We start from the raw sequence: 12754 nt of genomic DNA on the forward strand, positions 1-12754 counted from the left end.
CCGATATGATACACCCTCAGAATACCACCCGCAGGGTCAGGATCAGGTAGTGGCTGCCTTCCCCTGGCCATATGGGAGGAGACTTTAGGCTGGGGATCAGTGATTTATCACAACTGCCTGTGAAATGTACACCCGGTAAAATGCCACAAGTGCTGTATGTTTTGAATCATTATATTTTTGTATTTCCCAACACAGCTAATTGCGGAAACCCCCCCGATTGGAGATAAATTTTTGAAAATGATACAGGTGAGCATCTTATTTTTGTCGCGCTATATTGTCAACATATGGTCAATCCAAGCATACTAATCTTAAATCGCTCTCTACACAGCATATATTGAGCACTGAAGAGAACTGGAACTCCTGGAAAAACGAAGGCTGTCCAAGCTTTGTGAAAGAAAGGTACGGGGCAAAACAGCTGTAATGTTACTGTAAATATATAATTGGGGATTGCAGTACAGCACTGTAAACATTGTAAGATCTTGCAGAGGCGCAGTAGTGGATTTAGTTGTGTACGAAGCACTCCACTGATAGAGGTTCCAGATTTTTCAAACACAAGCTTGCCACTAAGTAGACCTTCCCAATACCCACAGTAAGGCTTTCAAATGCCTCTGGAAAATCACTGTACTCGATATCCTAAAAATAGTAAACATGACTGAAGCATGGCATGCAGTTTTGATCTAAATGAACACATTGTATGTTTGGGATACCTATGATCTGCAAAAACAATTGCTGATTGGAATGCATCATTATCTGTGAAGGCATCATGAAGCAAGACACAGACAACCTATTCAAAGTTAAAACAAAATATGTTTTAACATAAATGTCAGGATGGTGTAAGGCCTAACATGCCCTATGCTAAATGTGGGATTTCCCTACCTAATGAAACTAAGGATGATCCGAGTCAGGAAGTTCAACTTAAAAGGATGTCTGTGTCCAAAACCTATAGTTGCCCTCGCAGCTAGAGCTAAACAATGTGTAGGGATGTCGGCAACAAAAGAAATAGTGTGCCAAATAAAGGTCTGACATTCTTCGAGCTCTTCGCTTATTTTCCAGCTCCCCTTCCTCAAGTTCAAGGCAGTTCCACAAGAACTCTGGGTTCCCTTCCCCAAGAAGACAACAGGGCTCCAAAAGGGCCTTAGGGTTCCTTTCCCCAAGGAAACAACACAGTTCCAAGAAGGCCTCAGGGTTCCTTTCCCCAAGGCAGCAATACAGTTCACAATGTCGCGGGTATCCATTCCCCAAGACGTCAGCTCTTCCAGTTTGCCAATGTACAATCAGTTCAAGTCTCTCAATTCTCAAAACCTATTCCAGGTCAACCTTGCCATCCTTGCTATCTACCGTATTCACTTCAGCAATCTAATTCACAAGTGAAGATTCTTTACCTTTAATTTCCTTGGATTTTCCAGACAGGGTATCCTTGGTCTCGGTGCAGTTGTCGGACCACACAGTCCTCCCATTACAGGTTACACAACCGATAACCCTAGGTTCTCTTGCCCACACAGGTGTCTTTTCCACTGCAGCTGGGCTTTGGTTCAGATTTACTTTGGTTTCTCCTTTACAGTCTCTTGGCTTTGCCACAGTTGTTCTTCCATACCATTCACTCTGTGGTGCTCACTCTCTTTCACCATCTAAATACTCGTACGTCCTGTCCCCTCCATCCTTGTGGGTGTCCCCCCAACATGGAGACACTACCGGAACCTTGGCAGCAAGAAATTGATCTTCCCTCTTTTAATTTAGTATTGCTTCTGTGTGCTCCCCTTTTTGTTTTTCAATTTCTATTTCACTTCCCTTTTGTGCCTCACATCCCCGCGCATGTCGGCCACAGGAGCATGCATGAGATGTGCCGCTTGCAACAGCTCGTTCCTCGCCTTGGGCCTCCATGCACTCTTGAGTGTTTGCGGTCCGACCACCACTGGGACTCATGTGCGGCCTGCAGCGCTCTGTCACAGGGTATTGAAGAATCGCTTGCAGCGGTGGAGGGAGATCTTCCACACTTCTCCTCTACCCCTCCTTAAGGACTTCGTCTTCGGGACCTCTTGTCAAGACAAGGTAGGCCCTCTGTTCAGCAAGGCTCCACAGCACAGAGACTCCTTCCCCGAGGTTCCCACGGATCAGGGTTCCTCGCACTCAGGTTCTGGCAGGCCCTAGGCCTCTAAGGCTACTGGCTCCTAAGCCGAGGGGCCCGGAGGTTCTTCCTGGCGATCCGGTGATAGACCTGAGGCCTTCCACGCTACCAGCTCCCAAGCTGTGGGGGCTCAGGGGCCCTACCAGGCTGCCCTAGGAAGAGAGATCAGACTCCTTCTTCTACCCAAGGGGGTAAGGGATAGTCGAGTGCCACTTCCAAAAGCTAGATCCTTGGCTAGATCCAGCACGGCTACCAGCACAGGTGCCGAGAGCTTTCAGCCTACCATAGCTTGCTCCGAGGCAGTCACCCAGGGTGTTTCGGCTACCGCCCGTCGGGCTGAGGGCTCAGCGCCTATGAGAGGGATATCTGAGGTCGAAGCCTCTGTTTCGGGTGCAAGACCCAAGCTGTATCCTCCAGTATCTGAGGCCTCTCCTGGCTCAGAGCCTCTGTTACGGTTCCCGCTCCTCGTCCCCCTCCACGGTCTCGGCGGATTTCATCTAGGGGTTCCCCTTGCTGCTTACCGCTTTAATTCGGCTGCCCCTTTCTTTTGGTTTTGGCGGTTGGCCTGGAGATGGGCTTCAGCTGCCGTGTCCATTGGGAAGCGCTGATATATAGGCCTCCATGTCTCGTTTCCCGTACCGGTCATTTGGTAGTGTCAGCTGTTGGGTCTCAGCGGTCACGCCTCCAACGTGCCCAGCGTGCGTATAAAAAGTAACCTTCGCAGTATGGCCGCTGCTTCCGATTGACTTTGCTCTTTCCGACAAGCTTACTTCCTGATCCAATCTTCCATTCCTTACCTCGGCTACTCTTCATGGATCTCCCTTTGCTCATCGTCTGATTCCTGACTGATTCCGTTGTTACCGACCTCTGCCTGTTTCCCAGACTGCCTCTGCCTTGTACTTGCCTGCCTTTTCCCTGGACCGACCTTTTTCAGATTACGGACTGCTTCTCGTCTATGAATCACATCAACTTGCGCCTCCTGGACGCTCTGCTGTTTCTCCTGCGGCGCACCATAACGACACTAGAACGACACTCGTGCGGGTCGGTGAGCCTTCCCTACTAACCTTCCTGATTATTTGTTTTAGACTTCGTGTGTTCCTTAACCTCTCTCCGAATCCTCCTTTCCAGTAAGTGTTGAATTCCATGCCGTAAGAACTGTCACTATCGCTTCCTTCTGGGAGGGGAGGAGGGCGGGGGCGGCAGCCAGAACCTTCAGATATTGATTTGATCTTGTTCTTTCAAGGTTCCGCCCCAGACCAGGTGTTCCTCCTATTCGAATCCCGAGTCCTTCCGATCAGGGTCATTTGAGAGCCTGTTGGTGAATCATTACTGAGACTTTGACTCTCATTAATCACTGTCCATTTCCTTTTCAGATTGGGCTAATAGCGGTGTGTTCTCCTGCTTTTTCGCTCGATCTGCGCCTGTCTGGTTATTCCTCCTATCAGCAGAAAGGTGTATCCAGAGAAAGAGCTCCCTCGGGTGAGGAGGCCTGGGTTAAGGAATAACCCTGGCTCTTCAATCAAGCTGACAAGACCTGTACTCAGCTGCACTTCCATTCGGCTCCTTGATGATTCCAGTCGGGGTGTGACACTTTGCGCCCTCCCTCCCAGGGCGTGGCACAAGGTTTCAAAATGGTGGAGCGCACGTGGCAGAGGCTGCCAGGGTTGGGGTCCTTCAGTGCTTTCACCCATTGAGTGGGCTTTGCAGGATGATTCCATCCCTCTTCCCTCTGGAAGTGCAGCAGATCTTAGTGCAGGTTTTTGGTCCCCTCATGGGAACATATACTCATCACAGACTTACAGCAATGTGCACCAGACCGCCTCCGTGCTTTGACCCGGACCGGAGGCCCAGCGCCCTTTGGAGGGCAGGGCCCCTAAGGACCCGGTGGTTAGTGAGGAACGCCTCTTAGACCGCTGCCTATTCCTCATGCACTCCCCTCAAATGAAGGGGCTCCCGAAGGACATTGTGAAGGAGGTCATTTCCCAGGCAGTGCCACCTCGGCTCCCTCCCCTGGGTATTGCTCCTGTTCCCCTGGTGCTTCCGGTTCCAGTCACTCCAAGGAGCATGAGTGTTAGGGAGAATTCTGTTTAGGCTGAATTTCCTAACCTAGTGAGTCCCCCAGCAGCTTTGCTGGATTTCTGGGGTTTAATTTCTTTCTCCTGCCAAGAGTGAGACTCTTTTACCCTCACTCTTGGACATGATTTGAGTGTGTTCCTTTGACTCTAGATGTGTTTAATGGGCAATGGGGTCTTTTACTCCATAGGGCTTCATGTGTTTTTTTGATGTGTGTTACACAGCACCCTCAGTGCAGTAACACAGGGGTGTCATAGTGACCCCCCAGTATAAACTCCATACCGTGGGACTGACGGTCTCCCAGGCCATGTAAAGTCACCATTGACTTTACTAGTCTTGAATTGTGAACAGAACCAGTACAAACCATCATATTGTGGACGTACTGGCTGGGGCAATTAGATTGCCCTGGGGACTGTTAGTCGAGGGGGCACGTCTACGCCCGCCCCTGATCGAGTTTTGGCTGGGGGCAGTGGATACTACTTTTTATATTCAACCGCGAATATTTCTCTATGGGATTTTCCCATTGTTCGAGGCTACTACCTTTATTTATTTAATTACGATAGCCTCGAACATACCGCCGGTTTATTTAATTATTATTCATTCTCCGGTTGGTATTTGTTGCCAAAACTCGGTTCTAAAATGGCGTTTGTGTTCTCTTCTGTGACTCCAACCCAAGTCGAGCCCTTTGTTCCACTTTTTGGCGGGCTTCTCCAGTTGTGGGAGTCCCATTTGAGAGGGTAGGGATTGACATTGTTGGTCTCCTTGATCCCCCAACCTCCTCAGGCAACAGGTTTATCCTTGTTGTAGTAGACCAAGCTACTAGGTACCCTGAGGCAATTCCTATGAGGACTGTTACAGCTCCGGCTGTGGCTAAGGCCCTCCTTGGTATTTTTACCAGGTTTGGGTTCCTAAGGAAGCAATATCCGACAGGGGGTCAAACTTTATGTCCCACTACATAAAAGCCATGTGGAAAACCTGTGGAGTTACTTACAAGTTCTCAACCGCATACCACCCCCAGACGAATAGGTTGGTAGAAAGGTTTAACAGAACCATGAAGAGCATGATAGGTGCTTTAGAGGAACCTCTGAAAAGAAAGTGCGACCTTCTACTGCCATGCCTTCTCTTTGCTTATAGAGAAGTCCCTCGGGAGGGAGTAGGTTATTCTTCCTTTGAACTTCTCTATGGCCATCCAGTCAGAGGTCCATTGGCCCTGATTAAGGAGGGATTGGAAGGTGCTCCTCCCCTCAAGCCAGTCAGAGTGACTGACTATGTGATAGGTCTCCGGAGGAGAATGTCACACATGATGACAGAAGCTAGTGATAACCTGAAAGCTGGACAAGCTTTGGTCAAGCATTGGCATGATCAAAAGGCTAACATGGTCGAGTTCACTCAAGACCAGCTAGTTCTCGTTATGCTCCCAACAAGGCAGAGGACCTTGCAAGACAAATGGATGGGACCCTTCAAAGTTGTGGGAAAACTTGGGGAGGTCAACTATCTGGTGGATCTGGGCAGACCCAGGGAAGCTCCTAGAGTCTTCAACACCAACCGACTGAACGCGTACGTCTCCAGACCTGAAGTAGGAGCCTTGCTTCTAGCTTCAGCAGCAGAGGAAGAAGAGAGTGAATCTCTCCCTGATCTCTTCAGAGGTGTACCTTTAGATGAGAAGATTGAAGGAGTCAATCTCTCTTCAGATCTGACACCTGAGCAACAAGAGGAGTCCAAATCTATGTTAAATCAGTTTGCCTCCCTGTTTTCACTCTCACCAGGCTTGATCCCTTGGGGACAGCATGAGATACTCACTGGTGACTGTCTGCCAGTCAAAAGCAGAGGATACAGAATGTCCGAAAATGTGAGAACCCATATCAAAGGGGAGGTCCAGAAGATGCTTGATCTCGGGGTAATAGAGCCCTCTACTAGTCCATGGTCTAGCCCAGTGGTGTTAGTACCAAAGGCAGGATCCAAAGACTTGAGATTCTGTGTGGACTATAGAGCTCTTAATGCAGTCACTAAGACTGATGCCCACCCTTTGCCAAGGACAGATGAGTTGGTAGATACACTTGGTGCAGCCAAGTACCTCAGCACATTTGACCTTACGTCAGGTTATTGGCAAATAGCCTTGACAGACCATGCCAAGGAGAAAACTGCATTTTAAACCCCAGTTGGCTTGTATCAGTTTAAGGTCATGCCTTTTGGATTAAAAAATGCACCTGCTACATTCCAAAGGATGGTAAATCAAGTTCTAGCTGGGATGGAGGACTTCTGCATGGCATACTTGGATGACATTGCAGTCTTCAGCCACTCCTGGGAGGAACATGTGAACCACCTAGGACATGTTTTGCAGGCTCTTGAGCAGGCCAATTTGATTATCAAGGCAAGTAAATGCCAGATTGGTCAGAGTAAAGTGGTCTACCTTGGGCATGAGGTAGGAGGTGGAGACATAAGGCCTTTGCTCAGCAAAATTGAAGCTGTGCAAAATTGGACAACACCTACTACTCAAACCCAGGTGAGAGCCTTCCTAGGCCTCACTGGGTATTACAGTAATTTCATTGAGAACTATGGGACCATAGCTTCTCCACTGAATGTAATCTCCTCTCCAAAATTCCCTAAAACGGCCAAATGGAATGAGGAGTGCAATAAGGGCTTTGAAAAACTGAAGAAAGCTCTTTGCCAAGCTCCAGTACTGAGAGCTCCTGACTACCACCAAACTTTCATTGTACAAACTGATGCTTCCATTGTAGGTATAGGTGCAGTTCTAAGCCAACTGGATGAGAAGGGTAGGGAGCACCCCATTTGCTTCATCAGCCGTAAGATGAAGGATCCTGAGACAAGTTCGGCAACAATCGAAAGAGAATGCTTTGCTATTGTGTGGGCACTGAAGAAGTTTAGGCCATACTTGTATGGGTCTACTTTTGTCATTCAGACTGACCACCAACCCTTGAGATGGCTAATGCAAATGAAGGGAGAAAATCCAAAACTATTGAGATGGTCAGTCTGCCTGCAAGGGTTTGATTTCACCATTGAGCACAGGTCAGGGTGTCGCCATCAAAATGCTGATGGACTCTCTAGGATGTATGTCATTGACTAGAGGTATGAGGTTCATCCAGGAGTGGATTAAATCCTCCTGTCCCTTAGTCTGGGGGGGGGTGAGTGTTAGGGAGAATTCTCTGTTTAGGCTGAATTTCCTAACCTAGTGAGTCCCCCAGCAGCTTTGCTGGATTTTTGGGGTTTAATTTTTTTCTCCTGCCAAGAGTGAGACTTTTACCCTCACTCTTTGACATGATTTGAGTGTGTTCCTTTGACTCTAGATGTGTTTAATGGGCTATGGGGTCTTTTACTCCATAGGGCTTCATGTGTTTTTGTGATGTGTGTTACACAGCACCCTCAGTGCAGTAACACATGGGTGTCATAGTGACCGCCCAGTATAGACTCCATACCCTGGGACTGACTACTGTCTCCCAGGGCATGTAAAGTCACCATTGGCTTTACTAGTCTTGAATTGTGAACAGAACCAGTACAAACCATCATATTGTGGACGTACTGGCTGGGGCAATTCGATTGCCCCGGGGTCTGTTAGTCGAGGGGGCACGTCTCCGTCCCCCCTGATCGAGTTTTGGCTGGTGGCAGTGGATACTACTTTTTATATTCAACCGCAAATATTTCTCTATGGGATTTTCCCATTGTTCGAGGCTACTATTTTATTTATTTAATTACGATAGCCTCGAACATACCGCCGGTTTATTTAATTATTATTAATTCTCTGGTATTTTTTGCCAAAACTCGGTTCTAAAATGGCGTTTGTGTTCTCTTCTGTGACTCCAACCCAAGTCGAGCCCTTTGTTCCACTTTTTGGCGGGCTTCTCCACAGAAGCCCTCCAAAGTGGTGCCACTCTGTCTGGGGTACTTAGGAGGGGTGGAGGGGTGGAGGGGGATTTAGGCACCCTGGACTGAGTTGCCTAGGCAACTCAAGTCGCACTCCATCCTGATTGGCCCAAGTGGTGAGCCGGCCAGCTCACCACTTAGCATGTTTGAGTGACAGCTAGGCTGAGTGAATGGGGGTTTTCTGCATAAAAGCAGGGCTTTGGGGACTGGAACTTCAGAAGTCGCCACAGGACCTAAGAATCCGACGAGGGAGAAGCTGAGCCGACCTGCCACGACGACACCACCGGTGGAGCCCTGCTGGACCGTCTCACCACTTTTCCCAACGACAGAGGAGATCTCCCGCCGGAGAGTCTTCTTCCTTTGACTGGTGGGGATAACCAATTTCACCGTCTTTTCGCCTTCCCGACACATCTTGTGGCCGCCTTGCCTGTGCCAAGCACCCTGGCAACCGTAATACCACATTTTACCACGACCGCGAAATAAAGGGTAATACCTTTAACCGGAAAAACTCAGCGGCTGGTTTCTTCCCTGGCAGTGCAACGACCTTCAGCTTTCCTCCACGTCGAGATCTTCTCTTCCCCTGGAAGACGCCGAGACTTGCACCCGCTGCCAGTAACAACTGCCACCGCTGGAGGATCCTTCCCACTTAAGGTACCGTGTTCCGCCTGGCTTCCCTTGCCACCGACTGTACGGGGTAGATTTAGCCCCCGGCTTTCGAACCTGGGTTAGCCTGGGACACCCTGACTAAACTTTTGTGAGCCTCTCTAAACTCTTTTTCGAACTCTGCAAGACTTTCAAAGCCTAGTGTAACTTTGTGATCTTGGGCGCATTTGTGCTCGGCTCTCTCTAAGAGTGGGCCCAGCCTATGGACTTTGGCTCACAAGTGACTTTTGCTCTTCTGCCTTGCTAAAAGTGTTCCTAAAGCTTAGATTGGTGTATCTTCACATATTCTGTCTTTTTTCCCTCCCTTTTTCATGAACTTATTGGCATGCCATCTATAGTTAAGCGCTCACCTCTGTCTGGAAATAAGTGGTGTTAACTAAGACTTATCTGATAAGGAATAAAGGTTGTATATATTATAATAGTAACTGTGTTTAGAGTGTTTTACAATAAGAGTGCTGGAGTGTTTCAAACAGTTTGTTTTTAAATAAATAATTATATACTTTGATACCAAAGCTCTGGTCAGTGTTTGCTAGTATTATTGTATCTGAGTGCCTATTGTGTATACTTTGCATACTGCCTAACTCTTCTTGAGGGAAGTCTGACTGCTCAGCCACAGCTACCAGGTAAATCTGGGTGGTACAGACTGCTACCAAGTGGGTTTACTGCTAACACCTGTAGTCCTAAATCTTTTGCAGTGTTCCCAAAGGGAACTGCTCAGGTTTCTGCCTAACAGCGAGCCTTCAGCATCCATTAAGGCTTTTCATGACCACCTACATGGCCTGGCGGAGTTCGTGGGGTTCCCTTTTCATGAGGAAGCCTCCCAGGAGTTAGGGGAGCTCGCAGAGGTCTTGGGGCAGCATGCCACGGTCCGTCTGCATTCCCCTTCAGAGGAATGTACTGCAGGTGGCGTAAAAGGTATGGGAGAAGCCCTGGGCCAATGGCCAGAGTAACCAGAAGTTTGACAGCAGGTTAAGGCAGACGGACGGGAAGCCAATCCTCCATGCCTCCCACCCGCAGCCCCATTCCTCTCTGGTGGCCGCAGCCTCCCTATATTCTAAATCGTCTTAGTCCACGGAAGCCACCTCCAGTTGCCTCTGCAAGGAGGACAAAGTCCTTGGGAAAGCGCTGTTACTCCATCTCAGGACTGCATCCCATGGCCAACCAGAAGCTGTGGCGGGAGCTTGGGGAATTTCTGCCCGAACTCACTTCGGACAAACAAGCCTCCTTCTGGCAGATGCATTGGTCATTGCACAGGACCTCATGGAATCTTCAGTCTCCCACATCGACAGAGCCAGCAAAGGGCTGTGCCCTGGGGTCAAGATGATGAAAAGGACGGCATGGATGCATGCCACAAAGTTTTCATCTGAAGTGCAGGAGCGGATCCTAGATCTGCCCTTTGCGGGCGTAGACCTTTTTAATTCAAACACTGATGACAAAAGAAAATAGCACTCAAACCGCCAAGTCCTTGGCCAACCTGCCAAAGCCAGGTCAAAAATTGTTTCACTCAATCCCAGTGTAGGACCGAGTTAAAACCCCTGCCATTCTCTCGCTTCTATGGGTTCAGAGACCGCGGTACACAGAGGCCTGACAGGTTGCCCAGCGGTTGCCCAGCGGCAGCAGTAGGAAGCAACAGAGGACATTGCGTGGGTTTTTCCTCTTCCTCTCCCCTTGTCACTAACACCAAGAAGCAGTGGCGTTGGGGTCGGGGAACACAGCTTGCCTGTGGGGGGCCGTTTGCCTCTCTTCCTATCTATAGTCTCCATGGGCTTCAGTCTTCCTTTGCCTCTACCGTCCTCTCCTCTTCTTTGTCAGATGGGGTCCCGGCTCTTTTCCTGGAGATCCTGTCTCTATTGGTGATGCACGCGATAGAACTGGTTCCTCTTGCAGACAGGGGCTTTGGTTACTATTTGAGGATTTTTGCGGTACCCAAGAACAACCAGGCTGGCTTGAGGGTAGTCCTGGACCGGTCATTTCTAAACCTGTCTTTACCGCTGGAACGCTTAAAGATGATTACTCCCGTGCACATAGCTGAGTCTCTGTGTGCAGGGGACTGGATGTGTTCCCTGGACCTCGAGGATGCATGCCTGCATGTACCCAGATATCAACTGCAACAGAAGTTTCTGTGGTTCACGATTATGCTATACCACTTCCAGTACAAAGTGCTGCTCTTCAGCCTGACCTCAGCCCCTCATATCTTCACGAAGCTGATGAATGCAGTGGCGTGCATTTTCCACTTGGAGGGCCATCACCTGTGTCCTTATCTGGACGACTGGTTGGTATAGCCGGGTCACCCAAAGCGGTGGTCCACTCCTCCCAGAGATTGGGGGATACCCTTCATCAGCTGGGGTTTTCCCTCAACCGGAGGAAATCAGTTATGCCCTTCTCAGGATCTGGTCTTCCTAGGTGCGCGTTGGAACACTACCGTTCAGCGGGTGTTCCCAACACCCGAGAGGCTGATGTCCCTCCGCAAGGCAGTGGGGCATTTTCTGGCCAACTCGACCATCTCGGCATGGTAGTTCCAGCACATTCTCAGCCTGATGGACCCCTGCGTGCTGACTGTACAACATGCCCGTCCCAAGATGAGGCGCCTCCAGCTCCATCTGGCGGCCAATTGGGACCAGGAGACAGGGTCTCCGGCCGGACAGGATCCCATTTCCACCGCTTCTTTTGCCCGATCTTCGCTGGTGGCTGATGGATGGTAGTGTTTCAGTGGGAGCCCCCTTTGGCCGACCGGAGCCTTCCCTGGTGATAACAACTGACTCCTCTTTCGGGCTTGGGGGCTACTCTGGAGGGCTATGCAATTCATTGAGCATGGTCCAAGACAGATGCACTCCAAAATATCAATCTGCTCGAGCACAGAGCAGTGGGCCTGGCCCTCGAGGCGTTTTTGCTCCTAATCAGGCATAAGTCGATTCTGGTTAGTACAGACAATTCTACGACAATGTTTTACCTGAACAAGCAGGGTGGTACCCATTTCCCCCCCACCCCCCCTCTCCTCTGCATGGAGGCGGTTTTGATCTGGGAATGGATGATTACGGAGAGGATTTGGATTTCGGCAGTCCACCTACTGTGGGACAGTGATGTATAAGCGGACCAGCTGAGTCGCTTAGGGTTCAACGCCCACGAGTAGGAGTTGCACGACTCCTTGTTGCCCCTGTTCCAGCGTTGGGGGGGGCGGGGAGGGGTGTTCTAAGACCTGGATTTGTTCACATACCCTCAGAATGCCAAGTGCCCCCACTTTGCCTCATGGGCAGGTCAGGACTCTCTAGGAAACGCCTTCCAGATCTGTTTGCACGGCCGCAGGTGTTATGCCTTCCTGCCCACCCCTCTGCTTCAATTGAATCTCTGCAGGTTCCGGGCCTCAGTGGGCTGCAGCCTCATCCTGGTTGCCCCCCACTGGCCTTCGAGACCCTGGTTTTCGAATCTACTGCAGTTCTGGTCCCAGTGTCCGGCCCATCTTCCGATCCCCAGCAGGGGCTTCCTGACGCAGCAGGACGAGGCAGTGGAGCATCCGGACCCAGCCAAACTGGCTCTGGCGGCCTGGTTCCTGATCAGCTAAGGCTTCAGCACGTTCAATTCTCTGATGACAATGGGGCATCATTCAGCAGCCTAGGAAGCCCTCGACTTGGTCCCAGTAGAAGAGCAAATGGACTAGGTTCTGCCATTGGGCATGCAACAGGGGACTGGACCTGGTCTCCTGTTCCCTGGAGAATGTATTTTCTTTTTCTTCACACCTGGCTCATTCTGGAGTCCAGGTGGATACTTGCCGCTTGTATTTGGCAGCCATCAGGGCTTACAAGAATTCTCCTGAGCATGTGTTTTCTGTGCCCAACCCGATGGTTAAGGCTCACCTTAAGGGTTTGTTAAGAAATTTTCCTCCAGTGTACAGGTTGCACCCGGTCTGGGACCTCAGTATGGTTCTGGCGACTTTGCAACGCAAGCCTTTCGAGCCGTTGGCTTCTGTGGACATCCGCTTGGTGATGCTAAAGACTGTTTCAATGGTGGCTCTCACCT

General features: G+C 49.9%; 1 protein-coding gene across 2 annotated transcripts in view; it reads left to right on the forward strand.

The window, feature by feature from the left end:
* The window catches only part of THOC1 (THO complex subunit 1), a 1301120-nt gene that overhangs the window by 822562 nt on the left and 465804 nt on the right, over positions 1-12754 (forward strand). For both annotated transcript variants that reach the window (XM_069620878.1, XM_069620877.1), the window contains exons 14-15: positions 196-246; positions 329-399. In XM_069620878.1, coding sequence (XP_069476979.1) covers positions 196-246; positions 329-399 — 122 coding nt within the window. The remainder of the gene's footprint in view (positions 1-195; positions 247-328; positions 400-12754) is intronic.

This window comes from Ambystoma mexicanum, chromosome 5q (assembly GCF_040938575.1).
Source record: "Ambystoma mexicanum isolate Mex_15411 chromosome 5q, UKY_AmexF1_1, whole genome shotgun sequence".
In the NCBI taxonomy this organism is placed as follows: domain Eukaryota; kingdom Metazoa; phylum Chordata; class Amphibia; order Caudata; family Ambystomatidae; genus Ambystoma; species Ambystoma mexicanum.